Raw genomic sequence first — 22032 nt, 5'->3', positions numbered from 1 at the left:
GCCACTGTCCTGCAGAGTTTAGCTGCAACCCTGATAAAACTCACCTGTGTGTAATCCTGAAGACCTTGATTAGCTGGTTCAGGTGTGTTTGATTAGGGTTGGAGCAAAACTCTGCAGGGACAGCGGCCCTCCAGGACCGAGTTTGCCCAGCCCTGATATAGAGAGTCTCCTATCAACGTCGGCTGAATTGGATGACGGCCCGTTCCCTATGAACACTATCACTATCCACTAACCTGCAGACTCCAGAGAATGCCTTTAATCACAGCCGAGAGGATCTCCCTGACAAAAAGAGTACAAGAGTTTTTATAGAATAAGAGCATTGCAAAGGTGACATAATTCATTACTTCATTTTTCTACAGTATGATTGGTTCTTCATATGTATAATTCAGCAAACCCTTCTGTTACTAGGTAAAAGCAAGTCTGCATTTCTTGATTATTCACTTTGTTACTCAAAGTCATGAGTTTATATATTTAGACAACTGTCTAGTTTTGTTTCCCCTTTTTTAAATTCAGACATGATTCAGACACACTTTGGCTCAAGTGTTGGGTACATTTAGCTTTCAAAAGCATATAAATGTTAATCCTGCAAGAAAAAGAACAGACTGAAATTCTGCAGGAAGTTTTGAACCTTAAAGGAAATTGGACAGTAGAAGACTGGTGCAAAGTTATTTTCTCTGATGAAGCCCCCTTCCAACTGGGACATCTGGGAAATCAATTGTCCGGAGAGGAAAAGGTGAACGCCACCATGAGTCCTGTGTCGTGCCAGCAGTGAAGCATACCGAGACCATCCATGTGTAGGGTTGCTTGTCATCTAAAGGGACTGGGCTCTCCCGATTCTGCCCTAAAACACTGCCATTAATAAAGAATGATATCAGAACATTCTGCAAAAGCAACTTCTCTCAATGATCCAGAATCAAACTGATGATGATCCATGCATTTTCCAGCATGATGGAGCACCATGTCACAAGGTAAGAGTGATAATTAATTGGCTCAGAGATCTTTACATTGAAATTCAGGATTGGTGGCCAGTCAACTCCCTGGATTTTAATCCCATAAAGAACCTGTGGTCAGTCCTCAATGTGAATGGACAAGCAGAAACCCACAAATTGTGATCATCTCAGAGCATAAATAAGGCAAGAATTGATCACAATTACTCAGGATTTGGTTTAGAAGCTGATATCCAGCATGCCAGAGTGAACAGAGATGATCCTCACTGCAGAACACAAGATCCAGGGGATGAGGAGATCCAAATCCAACTCCTTCCACTTTACCTATTCCTAAACTTATCCGTCTCCACCCCCTGATCCCTAAACTTACCCGTCTCCACCCCCTGATCCCTAAACCTACCTGTCTTCACCCCCCGATCCCTAAACCTACCTGTCTCCACCCCCGATCCCTAAACCTACCCGTCTCCACCCCCCAATCCCTAAACCTACCCGTCTCCACCCCCTGATCCCTAAACCTTCCCATCTCCACCTCCTGATCCCTAAACCTACCCGTCTCCACCCCCTGATCCCTAAACCTACCTGTCTCCACCCCCTGATCCCTAAACCTACCCATCTCCACCCCCTGGATCTGGATCCAACTCCTCCCTCCTTACATATCCCTAAACTACCCATCTCCACTGACTCTTTGTGTAGCCTATTGAATGTTTTTACTAATAAATGCCTTTAAAACGTATGAAAGGCTTATCATTGCTTTCCAATATACCATAGAAATATGTAGGAAAAAATAATCTACAAATACTGAAGCAGCAAACTTTGCGTAACAAAATGTATGTCTCTACCAATACTTTTGACCTCGTCTGTAATAAGAAAATTAAAAATTCACAATTGCTTTCTGAAGAAATTCGGCTGTAGATAATAATTTCAAGCATAACCTTACATTTATTTATTTATTTATTATGGCCTTGAAGGGTTTTGTTTTGCTTTGAAAACAGAGACGTTTTGTTTTGAAAACAATCAGAGACTTTTATTTTGAAGTGCACAAAACGGAAGCACAGTTAAACGTTGGCTTCACAGTTATGGACCACAGTGGTAAGGAGGGAAATTTATGGTTTTCATTCGTAGGTTTATTCTACCCAAAACGTGTTTCTTATAACCACAAAATAACTGCGCTGAGCTTTTACATATGTTTGCGAAAAGAAAGACGGGCTACATCTTGTGTATGCCTGGTTAAAGACCTTTTCCTATATCACCATCGGTTATGGCCTCTATGTCAATGTGGCGTTTATCTTCCTGATTCCATTTGATACCGTTAATACAATATCTCTAAAGAAAAGCCTACTTCATGATGTAAATATGAACATAAATACGATAAAGCGTAGTCTTTGAGGTTATATAGTGTAACCTAATCGTGTGTGAGTTGTATTTTGCCATGCTGCTTTACTGCTTAAGTTACATGAGTTAGCTCACATCAGTATCACTGTCACCCTCGCTGAAATATCAAGTCTTATTTAAGCACAAATGTAAATGTTTCATCAGTTTCTATAGGTATTATGCTAGTTAATCGATACAAACGTTTTTATTCAGCGCTAACGTTACTCAGATGTGCCAATTTGTGATGGGTTCAAATCAAGTCGTTCCTAATGAAGGAACTGACTGAGGGCCAAAATTAACACTTATTTTTTTCTTTTTCTCCATGCAGACAATGATATGCAGGGTACTGATGGGCCGTTAGGTGGTCCTGATGTCAGGAGGAGGATCCCAATCAAACTTCTTCCCAAACAGGCCAGGAATAAACCTGCCCCACGACCTCAAAGACCAGCAGGACGGCTGCTACCCAAAGCTCATTCTGAAGAAGGTATTGTGTATATATTTTCAATGACACACTTTTCTACATTTTAACAAGCATATTACCAGATATTATGATGCACTACAAACAGAGCTTGTTTCTGCTAGAAGGGTTTAACTTCAAACAGGAGGACCGGTTTGATTGTGGCGTGAAAGCGGGAGATGCTTTTGCAAGCCAGCGTCGGTTCCCACAGCAGCTGTACTGGGATTACAAGGTACATCTATATAAATTATAAAATGTACCCAACTCTCTCTCAGACGCTCATGTTTGAAGTGTTGTGGTCACTCTTGTTCTTTGCTTTTCTAGCTAAACTTGATCGGTGAAAAGGATGAGACACCTGTCCATTTCTGTGACAAATGTGGACTGCCAATTAAAACATATGGCCGAATGGTGAGAGTAGTTGACGTGTAACGAATGTGTTAAATTTGCAAGTGGGTAACACTGATTAATACTGCCTTGACTTCGTTATATTATTTCTTTGCAGATCCCATGTAAGCATGTTTTCTGCTACGAGTGTGCGTTACATCATGAAAGGAAGGGTGACAAGATGTGTCCAGGGTAAGCAGAATAAGCACTTTTTGACTCTACTAAAGTGTTTGCATACAAATATGCCCTTATACAGTTGTTTTATATAATATAATATGTCATTTTATAATGGATGCTTGGCTTGATGCAGATATAGGACTGGGTGGTATACCCTAACTTTAAAAGTTTGGAGTCAGTATGTTTTTTGTTTTTTAAAGAAAGAAAGAAATAGTTTTATTCAGCAAAGTGCATTAAATTTATCATTAAATTGACAGTAAAGACATTTTTAATATTACAAAAGATGTCTATTACAAATAGATGCTGTTCTTTTGAACTTTCCGTTCATCAAAGAATCCTAAAAAGGCAGCAACTGTTTTTTGGAACTGTTTTCAACATTGATAATAATAATCAGAAATGCTTCTTGAGCAGCAAATAAGCATATTATGATTTCTGAAGGTGAAATGGAAAACTGGAGTTATGATGCTGAAAAATCAGCTTTACCATCACGAGAACAAATTAGAAAATAATTATGAATGATGAAATAAATGCAGCCTTGGTGAGCATAAGAGACATGTTGCTAAAACAAATTATATCTCTAAATTTATCAGCAATTTTATATGTATATATGTATGTGGATGGATGGAATGATTTCTATTGAATGATTTTCTTTTTTCAACAAGCAAATTCAAAATGTTTTATGCAAGTACTAAATTGCAAAATACACTAGAAATCTAGTTAAAATAATCAAAGAATTTAATTAACAATAGGAAAACTTGTATTTAAGTTAAATTAATTTTCACTTGCATGCACCAATATAACAGTACACACTCAGTAATATTTACCTGCACATATTTTGTACTAAAACATTTCAAAACTAAAATACCGTATTGAATCACAGTAATGAATTGATTCAATGAATTTGTCTTACCAGCTTTAACACCATTTTATATTATATATTTGCAAGAGTGATTGTGAAACTAGTTCTAATGGCCAAATTACACTCACAAAATTCTCAATGTTGCTCAATATTAAATTGCCTGTGAATATGTAAAATATCATCTGGCCCTGGTTTGCTCTAATATGCATAATGCTGATGTTGCTTCTGTCTCATATGTCCTCTCTGTTTCCAGTCTAAACATGTACAGCTGTACAGACGCGGTCCAGCGGATTGAGCAGTGCCAGCGTGGCTCTCTCTACATGTGTAGTATCGTTCAGGGTTGCAAACGCACCTATCTGTCCCAGAGAGACCTGCAGGCCCACATCAACCACCGGCACATGCGGTCCGGCAAGAGCTCCAGCAGCCGCTCTGACCCTCTCCACCTTCCTCCCGCCTCGGAGGTGTCCGACCGCTTCCGCGTACCTCCGCCTCACCTGCCCAAGCCCCATGTGCTCATCCCTCCTCCTCTGGCTCATCAAGGCCACGACCCCTACAGCCAACCTCCCTCTTCCTCCCACGATGACCTGCGACCTCCGCAAGGCCAACCGCCGGGAGACATGGGGCCATCCCGCTCTCTCTCTCAGGAGACCTTCCGCATTTCGACCGTCACCACGCGAAAGCACAGCAACCTCATCACGGTTCCCATCCAGGACGATTCCGCGAGCTCCGGACCGTCACGTGACACGCTTCCCCAGCCCGGCAACGCCCCGCCCCCTCACCATCACCCTGGAGACTATCCAGGTCAGCCTGTCGTGACCCATCCGCATCACATGATGGCGCCACCTCAGCAGCACTACGGACCCCCTCCGCCCCCTCCACCCATCAGTCACCCCATGTCACACCCGGGACAGGGCTCCAACACACCTCACATGGTTTTCAACCAGGCCCCTCCACCTCTGTCGTCTGTCCCCCCACCCATCACCCCACCTCCCGGACACCTCATTGGTCAAATGCCACCGTTTATGAACCATCCTCCACCCGGGCCGCCCCCTCAGCATGGTGGTCCCCCTGTCAACGCCCCGCCACCCCATCATTACAACCCCCAGTTTCCAGAGGACAAGAGCACACTCAGCCCGCCGTTTAACCAGCCGGGCGGCTTGAGTCCTGGAATGTGGCCGGCCCCCAGGGGTCCTCCTCCCCGAATGCAGGGTCCCCCTCCACAGGGACAGATGCCGGGGCCGCATCACCCAGATCAGGGCCGCTATAGACCATATTACCAGTAATAACATGTTTTTGTTGTTGGTAAACAAAGTGATTTAGTTTGTAAACCTGGCAGGGATTCGAATGCATATTTTATAGTCTGAAAATATTAACTGTATAGTAGAGATAAGTACTGAATGGTGTTTTAAATCTTGTCGTCAGATATTCAAACATTTACTTTTTAATAATTGAGCCCATACATGCTGCATTTTAGGGGCTTTTGTTGATTGTTGAATGTTGTTTCTTGAATGTAATCAAAATTAAATGTACAAATTAAATGCGCTTTTATTGCGTTCATCTGCTCTCTCACCTAGTGTCTTTAAAAAAGAGTATCTCAATATAAGATTTTGATACGTCTGACAAAAATGATTTTATATTCAATATTTTTTTGAGTAGTTCTGAAAGGTCTGAAAACTAACAGGCAATTGTTACATATGAAATTGTACAAAATGTTTTTTTCTTCTCTTAATTGGCTGTTTGCAATTTTTGTAAAACCTAAATGTGTCTCATAAATGTTTACATATTTCCTGTCTATACCATGAAAATTAAAAGCAGGTAATGTATAGTTCTTAGTTTTATTACAATAAATTTGTTTACACACATTCATTATAAAATCACCTGTATTTACATGATAGGAATTTCAAAAACAAAATACATAACATATATTAATACACATAATTCTAGTTTTTAATTATAGATAGGGTAGTCTGTCCAAAACTCCATAGGAAATTGGTTATGAATTGTTAAAACTACACAAAGTTTATAAATAAAGGTAACAGGCACTGCAGCATATATACATTTTTGTTGGGATGGTGTGGACTTAACAGGAAAAGAGCAGATTCATCAATCCGAAAAATTGATTAAAGCTAAATTAAACATTAAACCTCAGTTTAGTGATGAGACAAAACTATAAATCTCCCATAATCATGAACACATCACATTTACTATTTCCGCAATATAATTCTCCGCAGCCCTGACAAACACATTGTGCGCTTTAAAAACTGAATAATACGTTACAGTTTCCACATTTTTACATGATTTTTTTTCATTCCTTGTCCTACACGTCAAGAAGGAAACATTTGCAGGACCGTGGAGAATGGGAATCACCTGTAGACTTTGCCCTCTTGAGTAGGAACACGTGCGGCACGTGACCATAACGGAGGGAAAAAGGAGGCCCTGGTTTGTAAGGTAGGAAGTCGTGTCTTGTTCTATGGTCTTGTTCAGCCAAAAAGTTGTTTTAACAAATTACATTTGTAATGTCCAAAGTATATGTTTCTGCTCGCTCCGTCCTGTCGCTAAATCCCAAACAATATGAATTCATTTACTGTAAGGCCACTAAATCGCCAGTAAACATGGTAACAATGGATGCATGCTGCTGTAAACTAAAATAGTGCGTTTTCTTTTCTTAAGGCAGCCTGAGTTTAGTGTCTGTCCACTGGCCAGACTAAAATATATGCCTATAATGTGCTGTGACAGTGGTGAAATGCATCTCTGCCCGTATTGTTTGGCTGCACTCATAAAACATTTACCACAACCTTTCCGGCATGATTTAAAGAGTATTCCAGCAGGGTTTTCTCTTCCTCACACAGTTATACAGTCTCTCTGAATGATTCCATTGTTTCTGCTTATATCCTGCAAACATCACAACACAGACAGACACAAATAGATCAGCATGGATTTTATAGAACCTAGTAAACAGATGGTTGTTGTAAATTAAATATCACAATACTGAATCAAAATGAATCATGTTATGTACCTTTTCTAATTCTCCATGATCTGTATGCTTCTCCAGAATGTGTAACATGGCATCATGTAGTGTGGGGTAAAAGATGGACGTCTTAATCTCGTCATCAAAAAATGTACATTGATGAAGTTTCTCCATGATGTACACTGTAACGAGAGCAGAATTGTATTAATGAAGAGCTTTTGGAATAAAATGGCTGGTAATAAGGAACATTTTTAGGAGATTGTTTTACCATCACATGAAACTATGTAGACGTCCACTTCGATTCGTATAAACTCTTTTAGCGTCTATAAGAAAAACAACAGTACAATTTGAGGTAAATAAGGACCATCTTAAAGGAAACCAGGCCCAGTGAAAATAAACAGTATATCTCATAGTGAGCCATTTTACCATCTTAAGACCCTTGAGTGCAGATATATCTAGGAATGAGACGGCAGTGAAGTCCAGGACCAAACTGTGCATGTTCACAGGAGGGACAGAGATGTTGGCAGGCAGTTCTGTGTTCCAGTTCACCTGGATTGGAAGGCCAGAGAAATCAGTGGGCTGGTCCAGACCCTCCATGCTGCTGTCATCCTCTGATGTGTCAGTTGATGGTTCTCTCACCTTAAGGTCTCCCTGGATCAGGAAGGATGTGAGAATTGTTACATTACATATTTCAATTCACATTTTTCTGTTATTCGATTGACTACATTTAGTACAATTTTTTTGTGGACTTGATCAGAACAAGAATAATAAAAGAATAATAGATTTAGATAATAATAATAATAAAAAAGTTTGAGTATTTTAATTAACAAAAACCTAAAAAAAAAAAAAAAGAAAAAAAAAAAGTCATACAGTCAGCATATTCATAAAAGTCAACATATTCATAAAAATAAATAACATTTAAAACACTTTGTAAAAAATATTATACATAAATACATAATATAAATAAATACATAAAACTGTATGGAAAGTGGGGCAGTGTCCCTCATAATAATCCCACATAATAATCTGTTTTATTAATCCATTAAAATAAAATAAAATAAATAAATAATAATTTAAATAAAACATAATGGGAAGTGGGATAGTGTCCTTCATTATATCCTGTCCTGTTAATCCATTAAAATTAAATAAGTAAAATAAAATAAATATGTAATAAATCCATATGGAAAGTGGGATAGTATCCTTTATTATCCTATCCTATTAATCAATTAAAATAAAATAAAATAAAATAAAATAATTATTTAAATAAAACGGTATGCAGTGGGACTGTATCCTTAATTATCCTGTCCTATTAATCCGTTAAAATAAAATAAATAATTATTTATTCAAATAAAACAGTATGGGGAGGGGGATAGTGTCTTTCAAAATCCAATGAATCCATTATAAATAAATAAAACAATATGGGAGGTGGGATAGTGCCCTGAATTATCCAGTCTAACTAATCTATTATTAAATAGATGAAATTTATATTTATATATATATATATATATATATATATATATATATATATATATATATATATATATATATATATATATATATATATATATAATATGTCATGAGTATATACAAAACATCACTGATAAATCATAATAATGTTAAGGACGTACATCTGACACCTCCAGTTCCCCATTCTGCAACATTTTTCTTATCTTTCGCAGGGCTTTGTTCCTTTTCTTCAACACTCTTACGGGACTAAATCCCACCTAGAAGAAAACAAATATTTAGCCCAGAGAAATAACACCCAGCTCTACTAGGGATGCCCAATCCTGTTCCTGGAGATCTATTCCTTCCTGCAAATTTCAGCTCCAACATTGATCAAATACAACTGAACCAGCTAATTAAGGGCTGTGTTTGAAATCTCCCCCTATACCCTCATTCACTATTCCCTACATTACTCCACTAATATAGTCCACTTGTAGGAGTGAATGAAAACGAGAGTGAATTCATACACTGATTGCGCCGGAAGGGCAGTCACTTTTACATATAGTTTGTGCTTGCCATGTAATAATCATTTGAAACTTAGCAAACTGGCAGCTCCAGTAGTGATGAAAAGATTTATCTTAAACTAATTAGCATGGAAACTAGCATGTATAAACCTTTATCAAACAATTTAATAATCTGTCAGTTAAAAAGTAATTTACACTCTGTAGCCACATTGGACCAGGGGTTTGGAAAATGGATGGATGGATGATTGAGCTGCGGGCGCCATCTTCTGGTGAGATTCAGGAATTTATTCGGCGTGACCGTCACAGTGCATTATGGGTATTCTCTAGCCTTTGAGTGTACATTGGTTGTACACTCATGATTGTGTTTGGGATTGTGGGATTGAGTGAGTGCACTCGATAACATCTACAATGGTTTCAGACACCATTACAAATGTCTGTCCCTTCAAACAGTGCCCTATTTAAGGGTATATAGGGGGCAATTTCGGACACAGCCAAGGTCTTCAGGAGCACTTAAATACAGATAAATACAGACAGGTGTGTTGGATCTGAACTCTACAGGATCTCCAGGAACAGGATTAGGCACTCCTGTTCTCTACAAATCTTGAAAATAACAAGAAACGTACTGCTTGGACCAATTTGTCTCTGAAGAAATCAATGTTAGCAAAGAAGATAGGTGAGGGGATTTTGAATATTTTAACTCCGTCAGGTTCGGAAATCTGAAATGGAATAATATCACATTAAAACATTTTGGTACTTGTAAAAGAAATAAGAATCTAGAGGAAAGGCAAGATCAGCACTCACAGAGATGTAGTCTTTGCGATCCCTGTAAATGTCAGTTCCTGTAATGTTGGCCAGGATGGAACAGCGTGGGCTGCAGCATACAAAATATTATCATGCAGGGTCAGTAAGAATTCAGTTAAATGATATTTTGGCATTTGAAAGTACACTGTAAAAAATCAAAAGTTGAGAAAACTTATTATTTTTACTTATATTTTTAGTTTCCTCAACTTCTTTTTGTAGGAGATTTTTGAGTTTTCTCAACTTTTTGTTGTAAAAACTGAATACAATACTCAAAAATCTGCTGATGTTTGTTGCCTTAAACTTTTAAGTTTTCTCAACTTTTGATTTTTTTACAGTGTATCATGAATCCACTCTCACAATTGAGTCCTGCAGACCACAGTGAACAATTCTGCCCCAAGACCCACAGCCAACCCCAGATCCAACCCCAGAAAAAGAGAGGCCAGGAAGGTCACCACCCAGGTAACCTGTGAGAAACAGAGACGCATGGGCTTGACATTTTGATCTGGACCAAACTCAATTTTGTTTTTGCTGTAAAGTGTTTTCAGTTTAGATCATATGCTTAAAGGTACAATATGTAAATTGTTCTGTCCGCTAGAGGTCGCTAGAGGCCTATTCAAAACAAAGGCGTAGCTTGATGATGCCGAGTTTGAGCGCGGAATCTTGGGACATGTGGTCTTCACCTCACAGCCGGTGGAAATAATCGGGATAGGACTTGGGAAGAAATCATGTTCATGGATGCGATTATTAACGTTATTGTAGTATGAAGCAGAGCAGGACCGAGCGTTGTGGGAGCTGAACGAGGCCGCTGGAGCGATTGCGCAACACGCCGCGAGCAGCGGAACTTTTATTATGCCACAGTCGCCGGTGCCTCTTCCGCTTTTCCGGTCATGAGTATGAGGTAACACAGCTCTGTTTATCATATTAGATACATTTGAGAGTGTTGAAAATGATGTTATAACATTACTCTGTGCGTTCGCTCGGCGGCTGCTGTGAGACACTGTTACACACTGCAGTAAGATAGATCGATTTTAAAATATCATATTAAATGCTGGATGGCTTGTGTTGATAAATGGCATGCAATTTTAAAATGTATTGTATGATGGAGAAAATTCTGTATTACTGTTACTAAAAATAAAGCTGCATCTGATTATGCAATGTTTGCTACTTCACAAAATAGTGTTTTTCTCTGAGGCACGGTAAAAGCGTGGTACTCGCAAAAAATCAAGAAAATAAGACTAAACATGTTGAGCTATATAACAACAATTCGTTTTCTGTCTATAAACGTAACCAAACAGTTGTTCCCTTGTCTATTAAAACGTGTAATATATTAAAGCATCTTTGGTGTTTCCATGGTTTCTACAAAATAAATCCGGAAACCGAGGGTAACGCGGGTATGACGCAATTGACAGGCGACTCCTCACACGTCCCAGAGCATTGGTTAAAATTGCAATTTTCTCATGATTTACAAATAGTTTGAAACATTTGGGATGTTGTAAGTACTCAAGTTAATAAAATATATAACACTGGCCTAGTGGTTTTTGGATATTTTACTGCAAAATTCTTACATATTGCACCTTTAAGCATATGCTTAGGCTTTAGATTTTATTAAAATAAAAGCTGCTAGAGGATTAGACAATCAAAGATCATTCCCAAAATAATGAAAAGAGAAACTCACAAAATCAGACCGGTCATTCTTCCATAAGAACGGCAGCTCTCTAAACTGCATCAGCATGCCTTTCAGATTAACAATGACCAGAGCACCTAGAACAGACTGAAAAGAAAAGCATAAAGGTCATTAGACTGACTCCTGCATCTACAGTCAATAGCTTATTTGACTAAAAGGGCTTTATAGAGATTTTAAATACTGAGATTAGCTCTAAATGATTTCATGCAGTTTGTATTCTATAAAGACACAAAAAAAATTCTCACCCTGGGCAACGGCTCAAGTAAAAATCCTACTGCGACAATCACAATCAGTACCATCAAGGCTGAAAGAACTCCAGCTATCTACAAATGTTATAAAACAAACATTAATTATCCATTCTTTGTATTCTTGTAGTCAGCAAATGGTTTCAGATCAAGGGGTAGCATGAGAGTTTTACCTGCGTCTTCCCTCCAGTGCTCTCTTGTATAGCTGTCCTAGAAAGTGCTGTGCTGGCGGCAAATGACCGAAAAGATGCCCCAAAAATGTTGCTTACCCCGAATGCAATGAGCTCCTGTTACATACATATGAGCGTATAAAAAGGTGTTCATGTTTTTTGCAAAAATAACAAATTCAGCAGTTTAGAATTTGCATTGTTTGCAGTGAATAGAGCCTCAGCTGACCTGGTTCCCATCAATCGTGTAGTCGTGTTTGACGGAGTAGACTTTAGCTACTGAGAAAGCCACAGCAAATCCTACTATGGCCATAGGGAAGGCCTCCACTGCACTCTCTTTAATGACTTCCAGGTTTGGAGCAACCGGTGATTCATATCTAAGAAAGAGAGATGTTACTAGATGTTTATTTCCATCTGGGAAACGGCTTAATATAATATAATATAATATAATATAATATAATATAATATAATATAATATAATATAATATAATATAATATAATATAATATAATATAATATTAGTAAGCAATAAAGTACGAGAGGCTGTGCTAAAGAAGCGGAGTGGAGTGCCTGCAACCCCTTCAGCCGTGACTTATTCACGATACAGACTAGCTTCGTGTACCTTATTGCTTTTATAAAACGGTTACCACACAATACAAATATTAAAGCCAAAAATATGTATCAATGCAACTTTCATGAAGTAAACTTTCACTAAAAGCCTTCCTTCTGCAGGAAAAAATAATCCCTGACCGTGAACAGCAACAGAAGTTACATTATTACGCCATTAGATGGCAGCAAAGACTGTCTTTATGAGTGTGTCAGTCAGTAGCGAAGACTTTTACATTGAAAAGACTGAATTGTTGTGAACACGGAACAAGAAGCAACTGACAAATGCTTTGACTAGCGCTGTCAGTCACGGGAAAACCCCTTAACTGTTAAAAGGACAAGATAATACATCGGACATTTAAACAGATTTTTTATTATGAACATAGGACTGACCTGAAGGAAAATGCTAAATCTGAATGCAGGTAATAAACTCGCTCACTCAATCTCTTTCTTGCGATACTCTTCTACATAATAAAGTATGTCTCAATGAATAATATCAACTGAGAACTAACAGTTTACGTTGCTAAGGGTGGTTGCTAAGGGTGTTGTGTAGTGATACACTGAACTGTTGGGTGAAGCGGTCATAGCCATGTTTTATCGTGAACAAAACACTGTTATTGACCAATCAGAATCAAGGACAGGAACTAACTGTTTTATAATAATATAATATAATATAATATAATATAATATAATGAAAAAATGTTTTTAACCCTAAATCTTGTTTATAAGCTAAACATATGAAGTCTTTGCATAATTTATATCAATCACTTATATGCACAATATACTCTATCTGTTCCCATTAAAAATGCACATTAAATATGATCACTTGTTGATCATCTATGTTGTTGATATTGTAGATTACATATTGTTCGATTCTCACCCGTTCACCATCTCCCCAACCACGACCACATCAAATCGCTCCTCGAAGTTGAATGCGTAAGAGACTCCACAAGCGATAACAGTCTGTTGGGTAGATTTACATTACGTTTGATAGATTGTATAATGTGTATATTTACATAAAGTTTGATAGAAGTGATATATTTTGTCTTAGTGTGGTAATTATACCTACCATGATGACTTCTATAGGTATCGGCACAGGCAGTTTTGACTTGAATCTGTCATTGATCTCCTTCACAATAAGCACCAGTGCCATGATCACAATAGATGTCACCAGGTCGGCCACATTCGTGTTAGTGATTCGACTAAAAACTTCAACCAAAGTCTGAAATCAAAGACCAAATGTTTGATATATCAACTGAAAAGTCATATGGAGATGAAGATAAAATGTCTACATTGCTGGTGCATTAAAAGGGATGAACTTTAACTCACATATACAATTGCGAGTGGCCCGTTTATACCAGGAAAGTCCAGTCCCAACACAAACCTGAGCTGGGATACCAAAATATGAACAGCAGCTGCAGTGGTGAATCCTGACACTAGAGTATCTGACAGATACATGACAATGAAGCCCACCTGCAGCAGTCCCATTATGAGCTGAAAAATAAGAAAATAGAGAATTCCATATATATACTGTATATCTGGTGAAATGCGACTTGTCTTTTTAAGTATATACCTGAAATGCACCCATGACAAAAGTAACCGAGGAAGCAACTAAAACTCTCTGCTGTTCCATGCTCAATCCTTCAAATCCAGTGATGTTAGCTGAGGGTCCCTCATCAGGCACCAGTCGTGTGACAACAGCGCCCACCATTAGACTCAGAATAGGAAAAGCCCCTAAAACACGGTCCAATTAGAAAGTGCAACCTCAATCACTCACATCCAAACCTTCACTTCTAATTCATTAGCATGTTGTGTATACATATATCATGTAAAATCAACTGACAATATATCACGCACCTACTGACAGGTGTCTGGAGGTGCCCAAAAAGAAGTAGACTATTGCAGGGAAGAATGCCGTGTACAGTCCATATCCCGGTGGTAAAGAGGCCAGCAAGGAAAATGCAAGTCCTGTTAGGAAATAATGATGTAATAATAAGTATTTTTGAAGTCTTCAGAAATTATTTTAGCCAATCTATGTTAGAAAAAAACATGCAATACCTTGTAGCACTGCCACTAGTCCAGTGCTGATGCCTGAAACAATGTCACCCAGCAGCCATTCTTTGAAGTTGTAGTTCTTCATCCATCCAATGATTGGAAGAAAGGAAAGAGCTGCATTCTTTGCACGATTCGTATCACAACTACAATAAAAACACAATTTGCTAAATCTTCCTGCATCATTTAAACCCATATGTTTAGATCTATACGTTACCTCAATAACAACATCTTCAAACGTGCTTGTAATAAGATACCATATTTTAGTTTATTATAAATGCGTTATTGAAGACAGAAGGCGGACGTATTCTTACGTGAAATAGTCTTTCAGATGGTGCCGTAGAGTTTTGCGGTTCCTGTTGATCCTCTCGTACTGCTCTGCAAAGGAATCCTCTGAAAACAGAGGCCTGACCACCACATACTGTCTGCCGACGGGCTGCATCCTGATTAGTTGGTTTTCAAATGCATCTCGAGTGCTTTATATAGTCTGGTTTGTTTGATGAGGGAGCCATCATTAGTTTTATCACAGTCTATTATGGGCTGTCTTTTGCGAGCATTAATCATTTATGGAACAATATGTGTTTTTTTTTTTAAGTCATTCTTCCTTATTTACATGATTTCTCAAGAAGGAAACATAAAAATAGAACTGCTGAAAAACTGTGAACCCACGTGGATTATGAATTTATGATTTACTGCATGGAAGTACAGTGATTAACTTCCTCCATTTAGACTAATGAACATCACAGAGATATCTTTGTAATCCATTCAAGCTTTTTGCAAATGAACAATACTGATATTCTCTTTTGTTTGAGGAATGGTTCATATCCAGCAATGCTTCTGGTGAATGGTAAACTCAAAATTTGTGTTTTTCATATAGAGCGGTGTGACTCTAACCTACACTTGCAATCTCATCTCATTGTTTGGACTCCAGGTTTGCAGATTTGTCTCTTCACACCATTTTTAAACAACTTGTTAGCTTAGGGGTTCACATACTTTTTCCACTTTGCACTGTGAATGTTTGCTCAATGATGTACTCAATGCATGCATAAAAATGTGCCATTGTTTGTGTGTTATGTGTTTATGCAGGCTGTTATTGTTGTGACTTAATTGAGGATCAAAACAAATTTTATGATCAGTTTATGTATATAATATACAATAGAATGTCCAAAGGTTCACATACTTTTGTTTTATGATATCGTATTTCCTTTTGCCGGGATTTGTAATTACTCAGACTGTTTAAATACTCTATATCAAGTTTACTGAGTCACATGGTTGTCGATTGCATGTATACAGTATTGTGCGATATGACTCTGCAACTTCCATTTTGTAAAATATGATTTAACCAAACAGAACTTGTTCCTGGATCAAGATTCTTTGTTTATCCAGGAACCACATTCCAATCGCACAATTTTAGTTCCTTAACCATATTCCTAACCTACACGTGAAATCAGAGAGACATTATTTCATGTTGTTCAGCCTAACCCAAACTCTACACCATAATCCTAAATCTAAGATCTGATTGGTTAATATGAATGTTGTTCCATACCAAAATGGATGTTACTTCTTAAATCACATTAAGTAATCTATTTTTACAGCATGTGTTTCTTTTTTGGTTTCAATGCAACATATAATTCAATGCAAGTTAAATTCCTTTATGGCCCAATTCCAGGAAAGAGTGCTGTTTGCTGCCTCATTACTTACAACTGGAATTAATAGTACTGAACACCATTAATTGACTAGAAATGTATCTCGTGTTTTTCTATCAACTCAGTTGCATAGAACATACCTGTCTGAGTGCCATAAATATTCCTTTTTCAAAGTTTACATGCCTGTAACTCTAAAGTTATGTTTTGTGCAATGCTTTTGATAGAGGGAAACAAGATACATTTCTAGTTTAAACGTTATTTATTTTCCAAGCATCAGCTGTGTGCAAAGTGAACCACATTTCGATCACTGAAAATTTGTCAAATTCAACTATTTGAATATGGAGCTGCTTTGAGATCCCCATATCTATGGGACTGAACTCCTTGAAAAATGAAGATTTCAAAAGGAAATTTGAAACTAGATGGATATTAAGATATCTTGAATACTTTTAGAGTTACAGGCACTCAGACAGGTATGTTCTATGCAACTGAGTTGACATAAAAACACGAGATACATTTCTAGTTTCAACATTATTTGTTCTTCAGATATTCCTCTTTAAAAAGAAAAAAAGCCTCAGCTGTATGCAAAGTGACCCACATTTGGTTTTTGACCACTGAAAATGTGTACAATTTTACTCCTGGAACCGCATTGAGATCTCCATATCTCTGCGATTGAACCATTGAGGGCCTTTTAAAATGAATATACCAAAAGGAAAGTTTAAGAACCAGAATCTAAAAGGATATTAAGATATCTTTAATACTTCTTGAGTTACAGGCATGCAAATTTGAGGCAAAAAAACACAAGGTGTGCTTTTTGCCATTTTTGAACTGTCACTCTTTTTGGCTACTTTGTACTGTGACTGAGTATTAAGGATATTAGAAACTTTTACTCTCTCTACTTGACTACATTTTTGAATAAGTATATGTACTCTTTACTCCAATATATTTTGTAATGAGTAATGCAATTACACATTTTTGCATGGCACCTAACTTTTTCTGCAGCAGTTTTTTTCTGTTACAAAAGAAGTGATATCGCCATCTACAGAGCATTAAAGGTACTAAATCTTGTGCTTTTTGCCCTTACAGAACTTAACAACAAGGCTACTTTACATAAATGTGAGTGCAATAGCAGGTAGCCTATGAATCGCAGGTGTTTCATATATGAGATGAGGACATGGCTGCAGTCGAGGCCGAAACCAGCACATCCATTGCAAGTAGACTTTGACAATTTAATTTTACTTAACATTATTATTGAGATTTGGATGTGTTCCTTCCGACTCTGATGAACCCAAGGTGCTACATGTAATTTGTCACCGCTACGCTGCAATAAACTTCTTCATCGAGATCTTCAATGTCTTCATCATTTTTTCTTACATTGGCGAGCCACCCAGCGAGGGATTTCTGAAAAAAGTGCTGAAAGGTAAGCTGTTTTCTTTCTTTTCTTTCTCGTTTAAAAAATCTAGAAAGGACAGAACAGAATTTGGTTTATTCAGTATTAGCAGGAGTTCTTAAGCCTATTCTGTACAATTTTGTTTAAGATTCTGACAGAACTGAATCAGCCCAATGCAGTGTGTTGGTAGAGTTGTATTGGAATTGTTGGAATTGTTTGGTCTCTTATAATTCTGTTAAGATTCTAAAGCAACTGAATCATCCTGACGCAGTGTGATGGCAGAGTTGTATTAGATTTGTTTTTTCTAAAGTAATTGAAACAAAGTGGTAAGTTTCTAACACAACTGAAAGTTAGTGTATTGTTGTTTTATTTCTGATGATATTCTAAAGTAACTGAATTCACCCAATGCAGTGTGGTCACAGAATTATTTCTTTATTTGAAAGAATAACTGAAGCGCACTATAATGTAGCGAGTCTGATGCACAGCAACTGAAATTTAAAACAATAACCTGAAGCAGTGTGGTTTTGGCAGTGTTTTAAATTTCATAAACTGTTAAGCCCGAAGTACTGTGGCTAGGTACAGTTGTGAAAAACTGTGGCTAGGTACAGGAGAAAAACATTTATTTCATAATTGCAGGGAATTATGAAATAAATAATTTCAATTCTTTTCCTTCAATGAAAGGTTAGATTTTTGCTACTTTTATGAATTAAAGATCAAAAGGATAAACAATGCAGATTTATTTTTACAGTCATCTTTGATCATATTTACCAAGGGTGCCAATAATTCTGACCACAGCTGTATGAGGTTTTGTCCAACTTTTTTAACTATTTAGAGTAGTGAGGTTTTAGGTCCAATTGAGTTCATTTGCATCTGAATTAGACTAAAGGTTATCTTAAAGCAACTAGATATGGAAAGAAGAAAAGATCAGAATGCAGAATGAGATTGCATTTCTTAGACCTGACAATGACGTGCTTAAATCTTCTGTGGAAACATTGGCCAACAATTTGGCGGAAACAAAGGCAGCATGTGAGTTTATGATCAATAATGGCATAACTGAGAAAAACACCAGTAAGACATTGTTAGGTGTCACATTGGGTAACCCAGTTCCAGAAATGCCAGATTTGCAGGAATAAAGCTCTGAGGGTTGGGAAAGAGATTCTCAGTCATTCAGTAGTCAAAACTCTTACTGTACAGTTAGATTTCCCTTGGCACCAGTTCATGCTACTACATCTGTGTGTGGTCAGAAGTTTTAATCCAACTGAACTAGAAACTGGGATCAAGAATTTTGGGAAATTTGATTCTGCCAAACAAGATCCATTAGATTTTCTGAAAAACTTGGAGGAATATGTTGAGATTTACAAATTTACAGATGGTGATGCATGTGTTTTGTTAAGAATGTGCTTGCCTGACACTTTGTCTGGAGCCTTAACTCAGAAAGTAAAGGACAGAACTGCAAATAAGTCAGAGAGGAAACAGGCACTGCTTGAGGGCTTAAGTCCGAAACTCACCAAGCTGACGCAGATGAACTAGTGGCGACGAAAGCAGACTGCGGGGTTGGCTCAAGTTGGCAGCGTCTGGGTCCAAAGTTGCCCTGACACACCAAACCGACGCTCGACACCCGACTGCCAAGTAGCACGTCCGTTCTGCGCCTGTGTAAGAAGAAATGCCTTTCCGTACCAGCAGGTGGCAGTAGCTGAACAGCCAATCAGAATGATCAGATGGCCTGACTGACCAACAAGCTCAGACGCCGATTCAGCATGTCAAATCGGCCGGGAAAAAGGCGGCCAACTTCAGCCGACGGTGCGGAACACGCTGAGAAAACTTGAAAAAAAACTGCCCGACGGCTGACCGTCAGCTTGGTGTGTTCCAGGCTTTTGGTGTGATGTCAGTTAATTGGGATAAAATATCTGAGATGCACATGAGCAAAGGGAAGCACCCATCGGCGTTTTCAGAACGATTCTTGGAGACATTTAAAACATTCAGTGGCAATCCTGACATTACTGAGAATTATGTCCGTTTCAAGTCTGCCTTGATTAACAAATGTAACCCACTTACTCGCTCTGCTGTGTCAATGCTACTGACACCTCTCTCTGAATATAATGACTTTTATTGGTAAAATTACAGTTAACAATAATAATGCTAATGCAAATAGTCAAATGGAAGATGCCAAATCTAGATATCAAGTTGCTGCCTTTGGCATAAGAGAACGTTCTAGATTATCTGATGGTTTCCATCATAGACCAAGGAGATTTGTAAGAGTAAATTCAAAAGGTGTTATTCTTTGCTATGCATGTGGAAAAACTGGTCACATTGCTAGACATTGTCAAGACAATGAGAGGCCTCTTCAAAGCTTTGTCTGTCATGCATGTGGAAGGGAAGGTCACATTGCAAGGCATTGTTTGGAGAAAAGAAGGGAAGATCAGGAGGTTGTTTGTTTTGCATGTAGAAAGATAGGACACAAGGCAAGGCAGTGTCACTTTTCACATGAAAGATGGGCTATCGCAATTTGCTTAAGAAAATAGGCAATTTAGAAACTCAGTTGGCACTGTTGAAAGGAAATAAAGAAGAAGCCATTCACACCTCTTCATTTTGATTCTTGTTTCAGATATAAGCATTGAGATGTTTGTCTGGAATGGGTAACCTCCTGGAGAAAGATGATCTGGCTGTTCGAGGAACAAGAAGGCCAGTTGAACCAGTGGAGCCATGGGACATTCTCAAGAAAAAGAACAGTGATCCATGATCTAGAAACCCAGAGATTCCCAGACCGGGATGATCTACCTAAAAGAAACCCTCAGACCCACCATGGGATGGATGGAACTGATAGAGTGACACAGACTCAAACAACAACAGTGACTGATTCTTCTAGAAGGACTTATGGTCCAAGTGGAAAAGAATGGACAATGAGAAACAAGAGGAGATCAAACCAGTTCAGAGACTACGGACAGACGTCTTCCCATCTAGATAGAAAACAAGTGGAAAAAAGGACATACCCACACTGAGAGATGCACAAATAAACAGACTCACTTCACATGAAGAGATACATATATATACATACTGATTTGCATTAGATATATCATTGTCTATTGGATGCACACATGTGGCTAAAGGATGCCCACACTGAGAAAATGGACACGATACACATGACAAAATGAAAAAGCATGCACACAGACACACACATTATATTGTCTATTGATTGTTGATTGTTTGAGTTATCACAACTAAACAATATACTAATATCACTGAGGCAATGGAATGAAGGCCACATTATGAAAGTCCATCAAGGCCTTGAAGAAAAAGTCAAGATTTTGAAAAAACAAATGCATGTTGGAGACTTAGCTATTGCCTATTCTGGTTTAATTTGGGATGTAACCTTTAAAACAGCTGTATGTGTATGTATCTTCCTTATTTTTATTATTAATATATTTAAATGTCAAATTGCAGATAACTTGGCTGTGATGGTCCTTGAATGTCTTCTCACCCAAACCCAAGAAAATGTTTGTATTTCATATTGCCAAATTTGATAAGAGTCTCTTTGATAATTCTGCCCAGTTGGATGGAGCTGTAACCAGTGTGCATGAGGTGATGACCCAATGACGGGTAAGATTCTCCGGTGGCCAGCGGAGGACAATCTAAGGCAGGGCTTCACTGCCAACTGGGCACCTGCCCAATTGGGAAGGGAGGTGCAATCTGTGAAAAGGGAGTGGATGTGATGCTTCTGTTGGGCCAAGAGCATCAAAGGGGGAACTATAAGAAATTGCAGTCTGCCCCAACCCAGATTCCACTCCCAAGTATATTTTAGAATGAGCTCATCCTCAAAATGGCTTAATTATCATAGAGAAGAAGAAAGTCAACTGTGATATTGTTTATGTACCATTAGGGTTGATCACATCCTGAGCAAATGGTCATCAATTGTAGAATGGGAATGGGTATGAGATACAGAGAACCATCTCAGATATTGAGGTGTCACAACTTCATTAACATACAGACCACAGAAACTCACATTATGAAATGTTTGAAATGTCATAAAAAATGTTTTTATGAAATGTTTTTCTCCAATACATGTTGGCCACAATTATTGGCACCCCTAGAAATTCTTATGAGTACAGTATCTCTGAAGTATATTCCCATTCATATTTAGATTTTTTAGTACACCAGGGTGATCATGAACATTGTCCAGCCATAACTTCCTGTTCCACAGGAGAATAAACATGAGGAAACACAAAGGCCAAATTCCCTTAATCATTCATCACAATGAGTCAAACCAAAGAATATAGTTCTAATGTGCAGCAAAAGATTGTTGAGCTTCACAAGATAG

At 38.0% G+C, this 22032-nt stretch overlaps 2 protein-coding genes and 1 long non-coding RNA gene across 10 annotated transcripts; 2 read left to right on the top strand and 1 right to left on the bottom strand.

The window, feature by feature from the left end:
- Positions 1 to 135: 135 nt before the first annotated feature.
- On the top strand, positions 136 to 5752 carry cbll1 (Cbl proto-oncogene-like 1, E3 ubiquitin protein ligase). Of its 6 annotated transcripts, none has more exons than XM_048156155.1 (6): positions 136 to 327; positions 2647 to 2802; positions 2901 to 3007; positions 3100 to 3183; positions 3278 to 3351; positions 4449 to 5752. In XM_048156155.1, exons 2-6 carry the CDS (start codon positions 2655 to 2657, stop codon positions 5476 to 5478), a joined length of 1443 nt encoding a protein of 480 aa, XP_048012112.1. In that variant the 5' UTR covers positions 136 to 327; positions 2647 to 2654; the 3' UTR covers positions 5479 to 5752. The 6 variants fall into 6 exon arrangements, with proteins under 6 accessions (XP_048012112.1, XP_048012111.1, XP_048012110.1 ...); XM_048156154.1 differs by lacking the exon at positions 136 to 327 and adding an exon at positions 564 to 968; XM_048156153.1 differs by lacking the exon at positions 136 to 327 and adding an exon at positions 1920 to 2036 and having other exon boundaries at positions 2904 to 3007.
- A 795-nt stretch (positions 5753 to 6547) lies between these two features.
- On the top strand, positions 6548 to 21825 carry LOC125245535. Of its 3 annotated transcripts, none has more exons than XR_007179564.1 (5): positions 6548 to 6643; positions 7670 to 7830; positions 10267 to 10390; positions 17414 to 17747; positions 20323 to 21825. It is a non-coding gene; the product is annotated as an uncharacterized LOC125245535 (long non-coding RNA). The 3 variants fall into 3 exon arrangements; XR_007179565.1 differs by adding an exon at positions 15562 to 15615 and having other exon boundaries at positions 17414 to 21825; XR_007179563.1 differs by lacking the exons at positions 17414 to 17747; positions 20323 to 21825 and adding an exon at positions 15562 to 17404.
- slc26a3.1 (solute carrier family 26 member 3) lies at positions 6636 to 15236 on the bottom strand. Its single transcript, XM_048156148.1, has 19 exons — positions 14999 to 15236; positions 14691 to 14830; positions 14490 to 14600; positions 14206 to 14366; positions 13962 to 14126; positions 13702 to 13854; positions 13513 to 13595; positions 12257 to 12404; positions 12034 to 12147; positions 11861 to 11938; positions 11607 to 11702; positions 10289 to 10395; positions 9932 to 10001; positions 9754 to 9846; positions 8792 to 8887; positions 7590 to 7814; positions 7432 to 7486; positions 7212 to 7345; positions 6636 to 7087 (listed from the first exon to the last, which is right to left on the bottom strand). The coding sequence occupies exons 1-19, from the start codon at positions 15124 to 15126 to the stop codon at positions 7037 to 7039; spliced, it is 2208 nt and encodes a 735-aa protein (XP_048012105.1). The 5' UTR covers positions 15127 to 15236; the 3' UTR covers positions 6636 to 7036.
- Positions 21826 to 22032: the final 207 nt, after the last annotated feature.

This window comes from Megalobrama amblycephala, linkage group LG14 (genome assembly GCF_018812025.1).
Source record: "Megalobrama amblycephala isolate DHTTF-2021 linkage group LG14, ASM1881202v1, whole genome shotgun sequence".
NCBI lineage: Eukaryota > Metazoa > Chordata > Actinopteri > Cypriniformes > Xenocyprididae > Megalobrama > Megalobrama amblycephala.
This window is presented reverse-complemented; position numbering and strand designations above follow the sequence as displayed.

What these genes read in the sequence shown, in the direction of transcription:
- cbll1 (XM_048156151.1), top strand. An exon ending in TTAAAACATATGGCCGAATG is followed by an intron (nt 3,184 to 3,277) that starts GTGAGAGTAGTT and finishes ATTTCTTTGCAG; the next exon opens with ATCCCATGTAAGCATGTTTT. An exon ending in GGTGACAAGATGTGTCCAGG is followed by an intron (nt 3,352 to 4,448) that starts GTAAGCAGAATA and finishes CTCTGTTTCCAG; the next exon opens with TCTAAACATGTACAGCTGTA.
- slc26a3.1 (XM_048156148.1), bottom strand. Translation starts at nt 15,126, where the DNA reads ATGCAGCCCGTCGGCAGACAGTATGTGGTGGTCAGGCCTCTGTTTTCA. An exon ending in GTGGTCTGCAGGACTCAATT is followed by an intron (nt 10,002 to 10,288) that starts GTGAGAGTGGAT and finishes TGTATGCTGCAG; the next exon opens with CCCACGCTGTTCCATCCTGG. An exon ending in GAGACAAATTGGTCCAAGCA is followed by an intron (nt 8,888 to 9,753) that starts GTACGTTTCTTG and finishes GTTTTCTTCTAG; the next exon opens with GTGGGATTTAGTCCCGTAAG.